Source organism: Moschus berezovskii, chromosome 24, assembly GCF_049115385.1.
Source record: "Moschus berezovskii isolate FMDL1 chromosome 24, NW_MosBer_1.0, whole genome shotgun sequence".
Classification (NCBI taxonomy): Eukaryota; Metazoa; Chordata; class Mammalia; order Artiodactyla; family Moschidae; genus Moschus; species Moschus berezovskii.
The window spans coordinates 16,617,656-16,629,876 of NC_142483.1; the positions used below are offsets into that span (position 1 = coordinate 16,617,656).

Genomic DNA, 12,221 nt, shown 5'->3' on the forward strand with positions numbered 1-12,221 from the left:
ATTTAAGCAGTCAACAGATAATAGAGACGCTCCAGGTATTAGCCTGACTGCATTAGTTTGATTTGTTACTACTGTTCACCTTGTCCTGGCATTAATGGAGACAAAGGCTTGGAATTACTAGGAGCAGAGTTAAGCTATGGATTAGAGAGAGCCTGCGTGTTTTGAGGAAAAGATAATTTTATCTTGGACTTTCATTTCCATTTTCATCTTTCTTGATTTTTCCTCAAAGTTAAAGTCTAGTTTTCCTCCTGAATACCATCATATTCTCTCCAATATACTGACAATTATAATTGCTAAAAAAAAAAATTACCTGCACATTATCTCCTCTAACAAGAACAGCCTTTATCTTTTAGGTTTTTGTAAATGATTTTAGGGGAAATATACTAGTTACCATGTATATTATCTTATCTCTTGAATATTCTCACATATTATAAACCCATTTCACAATATTTTATTATATTTTGTTATTAGTATCTGAAAGTATAAAAGTACATACATATTACATTCAGTTATTTCTTCAATATGACAATTTCTGTATTTATTTTTTTCTGACTTCTGAATGCTACTTGTTTCAGTTAAAAGTGCATAATTTCTATTATAAATGATTTCAGTCATAAATATGTAACTTCCATTTAACATAATTTCATTATACACAAAATTGAATTTTAAAAGCACATAAATCTGTTATATTAAACTGTCACTGAAAAATACTCTTTCCTCACCAGACTTTTTATAGGTATAAGCTTGTATAAGTAGAAAATAATTTAAATACATTATTAGTTGTTTATCAAGGTTTGTGATGCTGTTTCATTTTTTTCCTAAAGTCTGTAAGTTTATAAAGAATCCTCACACTTCTCAGACTTGGGGGTTAGGTTTAATCTTAGATAAATTCTACATAAACTATGATTACTCTGAAAACTCTCAATGTGTCAAAAGCTCTAGTTCAAAAATTAACACTGTGAAATAGTTATATATAGGACTTGTTAAGCCAAGCAAACATTAAGAACAAAACACAACTATATGTCTGAAACTGCAAGATGTTGGAAAGATGCAGACTGTCAACTGTGATGACATTTAAAAAATAACAGCAAAAATAACAAATACATGTACAAGTATATATATGTGTATACATATACACATGCTTTTATACACAAAAAGATGTATAAAAATGTTTAATGATGGTTATCTGTGAAGGAGGAGATTTGAGGGACGTTTAACTCTTACTTCTATACTACTTGAATTGTTTACAATATGTAAATATGACCTTAGGGATTAAATTAAATGGCTACTTGAAAAAGCTTACCCATTACATGACCCTTTCCCCTCCAACCCACTCCTGATGACTTCTAGTCCTCCACCTTAATATAATTTCACAGGAACCTATGAAGAGCAAAGACGCACCCGGTGGATAAACTGTGACTAACATATTTCATAAATGGAGCTCCAAATTGTATATTACCAAAAGCAGTTCTTTGTTAGAAAAAGCAGCTCCACAGTCTGACAGCAGAGACTTCCTCAGAAAACATTTAATGCTTCTGTTCTTTCATTTACTTCGCTGCTGCCCTTCTCTTCCTCCTCGCTCTCCATCTAGCAATAGTGAAACACGATAAGCACAGCTTACTGCTGACACAGAGCTTACTGGGACACAGAGTGGTCTTTCCTCCAAATTGTTCTCAGTAAATGATTTTTTAAAAGCTCTAAAATCTGAGTCATGCTACTTTTCCTCATCAGAAAATGCAAACTCCTCTAATCTTTCTCATGCAATTAAAAAATGAAAGAAAAATATATATATATAAAACCAGGATAGATACTGTAATTCAACAAGAACCTTCTACTCTGGTCCTTACCAGAAGAGAAAGAAGAGCAGAGGAAAGAAAAGGCAAAAGGTAGAAAAGAAAAGGGAAGCAAGGGAGAATTCAATCCAAATGGGTGAAGTTGGAATACAGCTTCCAGGAAACAAAGTCAGCGTCCTCCAGCTTATATTAAACAGAACATCCACTCTGGCCTTTCATTAATTAAATGGAAAACAAATCCCCAGATTCCCAGAAGGACTCCCTTGTGATGCATCTTATCCTATTCCTGTCTTTAAGTGACAGGAACCATGGCAAATGCAAAGAAAATACAGTTTTTGTCCCAGAAAGTGCCCTGGTTATTTCCAATGACAACGTCAGAACATATACAAAAGACAGGACGGTTATCCCACCTCCTCAGTCAACATATTTGTAACAAAACATACAGGTGATTAACTGGAAATAGATATGTCAGATGATCATTCTCATTTTGATGAATGAAAGTAAAGCATGATATTGAATGGATTAGAAAAATAACTAAAATTTGCATTTATTTGTAGCTCAATTCTTTTGCGCAATCCAATACTAATGGCATGAATAAGACGATTGATGATTTTACATCTCTACTTTGGCATCATAACTTTGCTGAATAAAAAACTTGAAACTAGAGTGCTATAAGAATTTGTATTGATATATGGTGAGAAAATCTCACTGCTTTATGCCAGAAATAAAGAGAAACAAACAATTCATGAATAAATCATATGTTATAATATATTAAGTATAAACACATTTCAAAATGCAGTTGAAGGGAACTTATTGAAACAAATCACATCTTTGTGCCATTCTTCAGACTATTTGACTTGAATTATTTTGTAAATGGAATCCAGCTGTAGAGAAAATTAGCTAAGAGTTTACTGATTTTAACAAACTAATTTATTTGATTAAATTTGCTCACCAAAAATAACTAGCTTTTTCTGCAAATGTTTATTAAAATATATAGGAAAGGCCTTTATTGTAACTAACAGTGCCCAAGTATAACAGGTGCCATGTTATAATAGTAATTATTTACAATATATTTTCCAAGAAAAATGACAATACTCAGATAAAACACAGAAAACATAACATTTTCAATACTTGATATTTCCATTAATTCTTCACGTTTTGCAACTGGAAGATAATTCCACATGTTTAGTTTTCTATTTATTCCAGGAGATCTGTGTTGAAATTTTTTTTTGCCATTAGAAATTGTGATTCTCTATGGGACCTTTTCAGCTTTGCACGCCGATTTTGGAACCAGATCTAAAATTAAGGGAAGATAAAACAGACCTCAGAAATGTTATTATTAACATTTTCATTGCTACAAGTAATAACTAAGTTTGAAAAGTTACCTGGATTCTGTCCTCCTCTAGGTTCAATTTTTGAGCTAAGTCTTCTCTGATATCAATGCCAGGATAGCAGTTTACTCTAAAGACATTTTCTAACATTTCAATCTAAGAATAAGGAAATAGTTATTTAAAATGTTGATCTTTGGTCTGTCATCGTAAAATAGACTTTAATTTATATAGCAAATTAATTACATTCAAATCTTGGGCAATTAATCTGCAAGCTTTTTTTTTTAATGACTATCCAGAAACTGTTAAAGAGGAGAGAGAGAGAGAGAAAGAGAGATACGGCCTATTGTTTCATTAATAAGTCTTCTAAACTGAGATCCCAAAGTGGATGGGCTTTTGGCCCAACAGGGCATCAGTTAAAGCCTTTGTATTAAGATTATTGGCTGAAAAAAACTTCCTACCTGGTTTTGAGTAAAAGCAGTTCTGGGTCTTCGGCCTCTATACCAACTCAACTCTCTTTTCAAAGAAAGTCTCTCTGAGGGTGAAAAGTAATCTTCGTATTTCAAAACACTTTCTTCCGGCACTGAGTGATCCACAGTTTGAGGTAATGAGATCCCATTGGGAAGAGTTGGGACATGTAGACATAGGTTAACTTCTTTCCCTAAAAAGAGAAAAAATAAATCCCATTTTAGGTGTCCATTTCTATATTCTACAAAGTTGTATAACAAGTAATTTCAGAAACTTGTCTCTAACTTTCCTAATAGAATTCTTCTGGGTTTCACAGGAGACCAAAATCCAAAAAGCAAACAAAAATGAGAGCCCTGTCTTGCTGATAGAGAACACTTTCTGGCCTCTGAATGTCATTTATTCTTCAGTGAGAAGATTTAGAATATATGATATGGCAAATAAACCCAGAACTCTTCGGAAGCAAATAAAGGCTCCTGGCATTTCTCGTGGGTGCACTTCATTCCTACTTGGATCTAAGGTCAAAGTTCTTTTTATTTCCTATAACACTCAGATGGAGGCATTAAAAGTGCTAGATATTTCAATTATGTACTTGGATGAAAGTAAAGTTTTTATCTAAGTCTATGTAATATGAAAAAAAGAAAACAGGCCAAATTAAACACTGTAAACAAATTAACAAAGAAATTTAAAAAATTAAGTTGTGGTGTACCTGAAGAACCGCAGGTGTCTGCCCAGGGCCTGTGGGGTTTCGTGGACGGAACACAGTCTTCCTTCTGGTCCAGTCCTAAGATACTCTCAATTGAAAAGGGGCAGGGTGAGGGTTTGCTTTCCCCAAGCCGAGCACCTTCCTGAAGGCTAGGAGACATCCTTGCATGGGCTGCACAGAGCAACAGCTCCAAGCCTGCCTGGCTGACTCTGCCCCACGTGTCCGGGGCTGGACCTTCCTGCAGTTCACCTTATTGCTCCGCTGACAAGGGGGCTGGATTTAGAACGTCACTAATTAAAATCCCGTTTCAGAAAGTTTTAGCATGTCAATGCACACTGGCCCAGCCAGCCGCTCCAGGAGTTAATTGTTTATTTGTTTGCAAGTAATTAGCAACTAATGGCTACACCACGGGGGCCACCTACAGGGACAAAAAGTGTTATCTCTCCTAAACAGAACACAGACTTAACTTTCTCAAAAGAAATGATGCACACAGACTAGCACTCCTCTTTTATTTGAAATCATCAATGTATAAAATCATGCTTTTTATTCTGAAGTTTATACTTTCATGGACTCCAGTTACCTAAACACACAGGCAAGACAGAAGAGCAGTCAAGTAATAAATAATCTAATTTAAGTGAACTTTCTTCCAAAGAAATTGGAAAAATAATAATCTCTTAATGCTATTACAGTAATTCTGATGAAAATGCCCGCTTTTCACATGCATATGTAATAGTGACTGCTGTCAATGAAAACACAATAGTATTTGGAGTGCAGCATTCTGGAAAAGGTTGGCAATGTTATTAACACTGAGTGTAATTTTCTTCCAAGTGCCTGGATTAACTCACAAGGAACAGTTGCACCAAGTATTTTAAATAATTAATGAGTTAATTCTCTTCTTTCATCTTTTCTTTTAAATGAGAGAGATACAAGTTAATGTGAAGATTCATATATAACTACCTCCAAGCAACTTAAAAGTATGCCTATTCAAACTAAAGGAAGAATTTCTCTCCCATCAGTTGTTTCAAAGAAAAATACATAGTTTATCTTTTAAAGCAAAATATTTGTTGATGTTTTGAGAGACTGGATGGTTCTCATGAGGACAAGAAGACTTGTGAAAAATAACCAAGAACAAGATATTTTCATTTCATCATCCTAAGGAAATGTGAAATTAAAAGAGAAATATAGCTGCTAAAGGAGATGATTCTGAAGTGGCCACTTCTCACCAAAGTTATAACACTTTTAATTCTTGTACTCTCTTGCTCCTCTTCTTTTAATACCTTCTTGATGATAAATTTAAGTGCTCGGTTTTATACAGCATTCAAACAACTACTGGGCTTTCCTTGTGGAAGAAGAAAAGTAGTGTGTGCTCAAGGAGGAAATAGCCTCTACAGGATGGAGCTGAACTTTATCAGATTTTGCCCTATCGTGATATCACTTCCTATCACGATGTCATAAATACCAAGCGAAATTCCTCCTTATGTGAGCTCTAGTGTGAACAAAGGATTCACATACAAAACAAAACATGCACACAAGATGGAGTTATAAATATACAAGTAAAGCCATTCTGACAATGAACAAATTAGTAAACATATTACCTCATGGAGGTTTTGCCTATAGTGTCTTGGAAGGTAAACAGTGCAATGGTGGGGGTTCCCCAACTCTGGAGCGACCTGGAGAAAGAGATTGATTCAGGACCTTCCAGATTCTTTCCTTTCCTTTGAAACATTCATTCACTGATTCATCCCACAAATGGAAGAACATCTACTGCGTACCTAAAAAACTGAACAGGATCCTTGCCTTCACGTGCCCACAAAGCTCAAAGTGGTGGCAGGGAGGGGGGGCCAGTGAGACAGGCAACAATGACTGTAAATATTAATAAATAAATTATCTTTACATTAACCAGTGATGAGGATGGAAAAAGAAGAAAGATGGGCCAGGAAAGCTGGATCCTCAGTAAGGGAGGTAGAAGGAGGCCTTACTGAGACCTTCGACCCCACAGACTAGGGCCCTAGAGGCACACACTGCAGGATGCCACGACACAGGCTGAAGCAACTCCAGTCCCCAATTTCTTCTTTATCAGCACAGACAGTGCAATATTTTTATTTATCCTGAGTTGATTTTATGTGGACTTAATACCATTTTACATCTGGATGAGTATATGAAAATAAAAGATAGCAAAGAGTTTCTTTCAAAATGTGGAGGCAATATTTTCTCATATATCCACTCAACAGACTTTTACAGAGCACTTAACATGTGTCAGACACCATTCCAGGATTAGGAATGAACAAAAGCAAGGTAATTTCAGACAGCGATAAACTCACTGAAAGGAATAAACAAGGTGGTGGTGATGAAACATAATGGGGGTGGAGGTGGAGTGAGAAGAGGGTCTTTAAGTATTGATGGTCAGGGAGGCCTCTCTAAGGAGGTGACATTTTAGCTGAGGATAAGAGAATGCTAGCATGCCAACATCTTGAGAAAGAGCATTCCAGTCAGAAGGAACAGCAAGTACAAAGGTCTTGCAGCTGAAAGGTATTGGAATATTTGAGGAGGAAAAGGGCAGTTAGCCAGAGAGCGGTGAGTGGTACCAGATGCTAGTGTTTGGAGAGCCAGGCCTGGCTGGATAATGGATGCCTTTATAAAGACCGTGGTAAAGGAGTTCAAGGGCAAAGGGAACCTGGGGCAGGGTTTTAAGCTGGGATTAATATGACAGTCTGAGTTGTTTTTACTTACAACATTTCTGACACCCAGTGTATATGGGCTTTTCCACACAAAGTGATTCTCCAGTTCTCTGTAGACATCAACAGGGTATCCTACAGTTCAATTCTGACCCTAACTACCCCACAGGTTAAGGGCTTAGTCCACCAAGGCTACAGATAAACTCGCAAGTCCCAGGTTGCCACTTGTACTTCTGAATAACTGACTGTAAATTCAGAGTTCCCCTTCACAGGTTCAATTATTTGCTAGAACTCACACAACTCAGTAAGGTGCCCTGTTTACATTTACTGGAAAAGATACAATTCAGGAGCAGATGGAAGAGATGTGCAGGGCAAGGTGCGGGGGAAGAGGCATAGAGGTTCCATGCCCTTTCTGGGCACACCACCCTCCCAGCACTTCAATGCGTTTGCCAACCTGAAAGCTCTCAGAATCCTGATCTTTTTTTAGTGGGCTTTTTATGGAGTTTCATTACATATGCAAGATTGATTAATCATCGGCTATTGGTGACTGACCTCAATCTTTAGTCCCTTTCCCTTCCCCTGAGGTTGGGAGATGGGGCTGGAAGTTATAAGCCTCTAATCTAGGTTTGGTCTTTCCTGTGACCAGCCCACATCTTGAAGCTATTGAGAAGCCCACCAAGAGTCATGTCATTAGAATAAAAGATGCTCCTATCACTCTTATTACTCAGAAAATTCCAAGAAAAACAGTAGCTGTATGTCTGGAACCAGGGACGGAGACCAGATATATTTCTCTTTATAGCACAGACAGGATATACAGTTTTAAAATCCCATCCTGGCTGCTACACAGAAAGAGACTAAAGAGTGATGAGTGTAACCAATGAAATCGAAGACCAGCTGGGAGTTGTTGATTCACCACATTCTTACTGAGCATAGACTAACGCAAGGCATCATTCTAGGCATGATGAGAAGACAGATAACTGTCCAGGGGCAAGAGATGATGGCTAACAGTGGATCTGGGAAGTGGTACAATTCTTTAGGAGGTTGTGGGAGATGAAGTAATTGGATAATTAGTTCCAATTCTTTCATCCCCACAATATATCATATAGCTATCCCCTTGCTGTGGCCTCATCGTGGATACGGTGTACTTCCCACCCCTCAGCTTTGGGCTTGTCCATGTGACTTGCTTCAGTCAACAGCAAGTGTTGTGACTAGAAGCCTGAAATGTGACTGGTTTGCCCTCCTGAGCTTCTGACATCACTGTGTGGTCATCCGTGGGGCAGTTGCTGCCTCTCAGCCTAAGCCCTAGAATGAACACACGTGAAGGAGACCCCACCCCGTCCTGCAGCTTGCAGTTAAGCAGGCCAAACTCAGGCAAACTCAGCCAATCAACTGACCTGCAGTTTCATGGGTGAGAAAAATAAATATTCATTGTTTATTAAGCTACTGAGATTTCTGAGGTTATTTGACATACAGCATTGTGGAGGAAACAGCTCCTTCATGTGGTAACAGAAAAACACATCTTTCTGGTGGATTGGTAGAAATGAAGGAAACAGAGGCATTAAGGATGACTTCTTTGGCTTGAGTGAATATAGTGTCATTTATTGGGGTGTGGAAGCCTGGACTAGCGGAGGAAAGGTTTGGGGGAAAATGAAGAGTTTCAGTTTGGATAGCACGTGGGCTACTGGATTTATGAGTTTGAGCTCAGGGTTGAATCTCTAAGTTTGTGCATCACTAGCACAAATCATACATATTAAAACCATTAAAAGCCAGAGGTTTGTATGAGATCACCCAGTGAATGGCCCTAGACACAAGAAGGATCTTAAGACCCAGTCTGAGGTATTTCAATATTTAGAAATTGGAGAAGGTGCGCTGGAGAAGGAACTAGAGAAGGAAACAGGTAGTAAGCCAAGGGAAAAATCTGGAGATATGATAATCAACCCAAGAGAGGAAAAAGGATCAAGGAGAAAGACGGCTACAACAGTATCTAAGTGGTCTCACTGCGCCCATCCTTGATCCCTTACGGTTTTCTATCAACACAGTAGCCAGAAAGAGGGATTATTTAAAAACATATCCGTTCATGTCACAACTGTGTTCAAAAAATGGCTTCCCATCTCAGTAAAAGTCAGTCTTTATAGTGTCATACAGGGTGTCACATGATCTCCAGCTCCCCTTCCCGACCTGATCTTATCTTTCATCACATCTCCCACGCGGACTTTGTTCTGGCCACCCGGAAACCTCTCCTCTTCCTGAAAACACAGGTACAGTTCTGACTCAGCCTGTACACTGGCTGTTTTCACTCCCTAGAATGTTCTTCCCTCACATATTCTCACAGTTTACTTACTCTGTTTACCTCCTTCAAGTATTTTCTTAAATACAATTTTTTCCAATAAGGCTTACTATTTCAGTCCCTTAAAAAATTTCAGGAGTCTTGATGCCCTCTCTCCTGTCCTTTGTCTCATTATATGTTTATCTTGTTTCCTGTTTATTGCCTATTTCTTACCTTTAGAATTTTTGTTTGTTCTGTTTGTTCTAGCATCCACAACAGCACTCAGCTAAAACTAGATGAAATAATAAGTGAATGATCAGCTGCGTCAATGCTGCTAAGAGGCTGGGTAAAAAGAAGACAGAAATGTATCCACAGATTTGTAACAAGGGAGTTACTGTCAACTTTGGCAAGCTGGAAGGGTAGAGAAAAAAAGCCAAATTTGAAGTAAACTGGAGAATGAATGAGATATTTCTGTTACAGCAATACGTTGGATCATATTCCCTGAAAGACTCTTCCATTACAAAACAATCAGATCTTGTATAAAATATATCTTCACGTGCAATGCTGAGATCTGAACAAGTAAGGGAAATTTTGTTTCCTCACCACATGAAACAGTAAAAACCCAACAACCAAGAACTGAACTCCCAACTGGGAGCAGTAGTCAGCAGACAAATGATAAATAAGAGGTCACCCACAAGGGCAAAAATCCTTAGCATCACTGAAACCAGGATTCTAATCCTCAGGCTAGTAGCAGGTAGGGGAGTTGAACAGCAGATTCTCACTTGAGGTCACTTTAATATTGGTTCTCGGCAAAAGCAGACCAAACGCTCTCTGGGAGAAAGCCTTCATAATTTAGGTCACAACATTCCCACAGATTAAAACTAAGCAAATATAATCTCACAATCAAAGAGAAGCAAGCACATGTGGGCAGCCACCATGATAGGTATAGAGGCCAGCATGGAGAGGAATTGAAGTTTCCTGTCAACAGTCAACATCAACTTGCCAGCTATGTGGATATCCCACCCGGCAAGTGAATCTTCCAGCCCCATTCAAGCCTTCATGTAACTAAAGCCCCAAATGACATCTGACCACAGTCTTAATGGAAACTACAAGACAGGACTGGTATCCAAGTCACTCCTGAATTCTTGACACAGAGAAACAGTGAGAGGTATTAAATGAACACTACTGTTTTAAACCACCAAGTTTTGGGTGATTTACACAGCACTAGATAATTTATCTAAAAAGCTCCATCATAAAAAACGGAGAAGGGGGAAACTGTAGGGAGACAAGAACAAAAGACAGAACACAAATTACCAATATTAGGAATAGAGAGGTGATACCACTATAGAGAATATAGACATTAAAAAAAAAAAAGAATATAATGAAGAGCTTTATACCAGTAAATTCAGTAGCTTACATGAAATAGGCAAGAATCTTAAAAAAAATATATGATTACAAAAACTGGAACAACATGAAATGGAAAATATGACTAGCTATACATATCTATTAAAGAAACAGAATTGGTTATAAAATTCTTTCCCACAGAGAAAACTTCAGGCCAAGATAACTTCACTAGTGAAGTTCATCAAACATTTAAAGAAAATCTTACACAAACACCAATCTTAAACAAACTCTTTCAGAAAATGGAAGAGGAAGGACCCTTCTAAGTTTGTTTTATGAGGTCTGGATAACCCTGATAACAAAAATTTTTTTTTAAAAATTATAGACAAATATCTCTTATGAACACTGACACAAAAACTTTAAAATATTAGCAAACTGAATGTTGACACATATTAAAAAAAAAGGATAATACATTATGGCTAATTAATGGCCACTATATCATCTTTACCAATGATTTCAAAATATAAACATAAAAATATACCAATCAATCAAGGAAAGGGTTGTGAAACCTTCCATATAATCAATCCTCAATATCTTTCAACATTTATTTTGAAATAAGAAATAAAAGCCTGACACACTGTCATTGAAGAGAAGAGATTATAGGAATTGTAAAATTGGAAGTCTATATTTTAAACATATGTATGTACAAGATGAAGTAAAAATGAGATGTTTATGCTTTATTTTGCTCTAGTAACTTGTAAAGCAACTCAGGCTTTGCTAATGTTTTCTAATTATGTATTTCAACTAAATCTCAAATCATGAACCATCAGGAAAAATGCCCAATGTCTTAGATGTTTTGGCAGAGTTTACAAAAAACCAGTCATAGCACAATAAGAAAGAAAATCAGCCTGAGTGAAAACCAGGCTGTGAGCATAAGAAAGAAATGCAATAAGCAAAGCTTCATAATGTTAGCCTCTTACTTCTGCATAAGAATAACACTCTTCTATTTGAGACCCTCAGAATTTTAAAATGTGTTTTCTAAAATATATAAAAGACTTTAGATTTTACTGTTAACACCTTCAGTATCTCCTAGAAAAATGCCAAAGTAGACATTTAATTAATATTTGTTAAATGAATAAATAAATGGATGGATGGATGGATAGATGAGACTAGGCAGAGGAGACATTTGTAAATACACATAAATGTTGTGTGTTTGCTATTGTTGCCAGTGCTTCTTAATGTGTAAGAGTATTCCCAGTGTTCTATGAACTACTTATATGTCACTCTAGGGTAATCCACAGATTAGACATTATGATATTCCGTAACTAAAATTCAATAAAAGTGAGATGGGGGATTCCTTATTTTAAATTGGGGTATAAGAGTTGGACTATAAAGAAAGCTGAGGGCCAAAGAATTGATGTTTTTGAAGTGTGGTGTTGGAGAAGACTCTTGAGAGTCCCTTAGCCTGCAAGGACATCCAACCGGTCCATCCCAAAGGAGATCAGTCCTGGGTGTTCACTGGAAGGACCGATGTTGAAGCTGAAACTCCAATACTTTTGCCACCTGATGCGAAGAGCTGACTCATTGGAAAAGATCCTGATGCTGGGAAAGACTGAGGGCAGGAGGAGAAGGGGACGACAGAAGATG

The 12,221-nt window shown here is 37.2% G+C and overlaps 1 protein-coding gene across 1 annotated transcript; it reads right to left on the reverse strand.

The window, feature by feature from the left end:
- Positions 1 to 2,839: 2,839 nt before the first annotated feature.
- HESX1 (HESX homeobox 1) lies at positions 2,840 to 5,869 on the reverse strand. Its single transcript, XM_088831660.1, has 4 exons — positions 4,296 to 5,869; positions 3,583 to 3,782; positions 3,179 to 3,280; positions 2,840 to 3,089 (listed from the first exon to the last, which is right to left on the reverse strand). Exons 1-4 carry the CDS (start codon positions 4,450 to 4,452, stop codon positions 2,991 to 2,993), a joined length of 558 nt encoding a protein of 185 aa, XP_088687786.1. The 5' UTR covers positions 4,453 to 5,869; the 3' UTR covers positions 2,840 to 2,990.
- Between the last annotated feature and the right edge of the window lie 6,352 nt (positions 5,870 to 12,221).

Coding starts and splice junctions, on each gene's coding strand:
- HESX1 (XM_088831660.1), bottom strand. CDS start 4,452: ATGTCTCCTAGCCTTCAGGAAGGTGCTCGGCTTGGGGAAAGCAAACCC. Junction 3,783..4,295: donor AGACACCTGCGGTTCTTCAG/GTACACCACAAC, acceptor TTCTCTTTTTAG/GGAAAGAAGTTAACCTATGT. Junction 3,090..3,178: donor TAGAGGAGGACAGAATCCAG/GTAACTTTTCAA, acceptor CCTTAATTTTAG/ATCTGGTTCCAAAATCGGCG.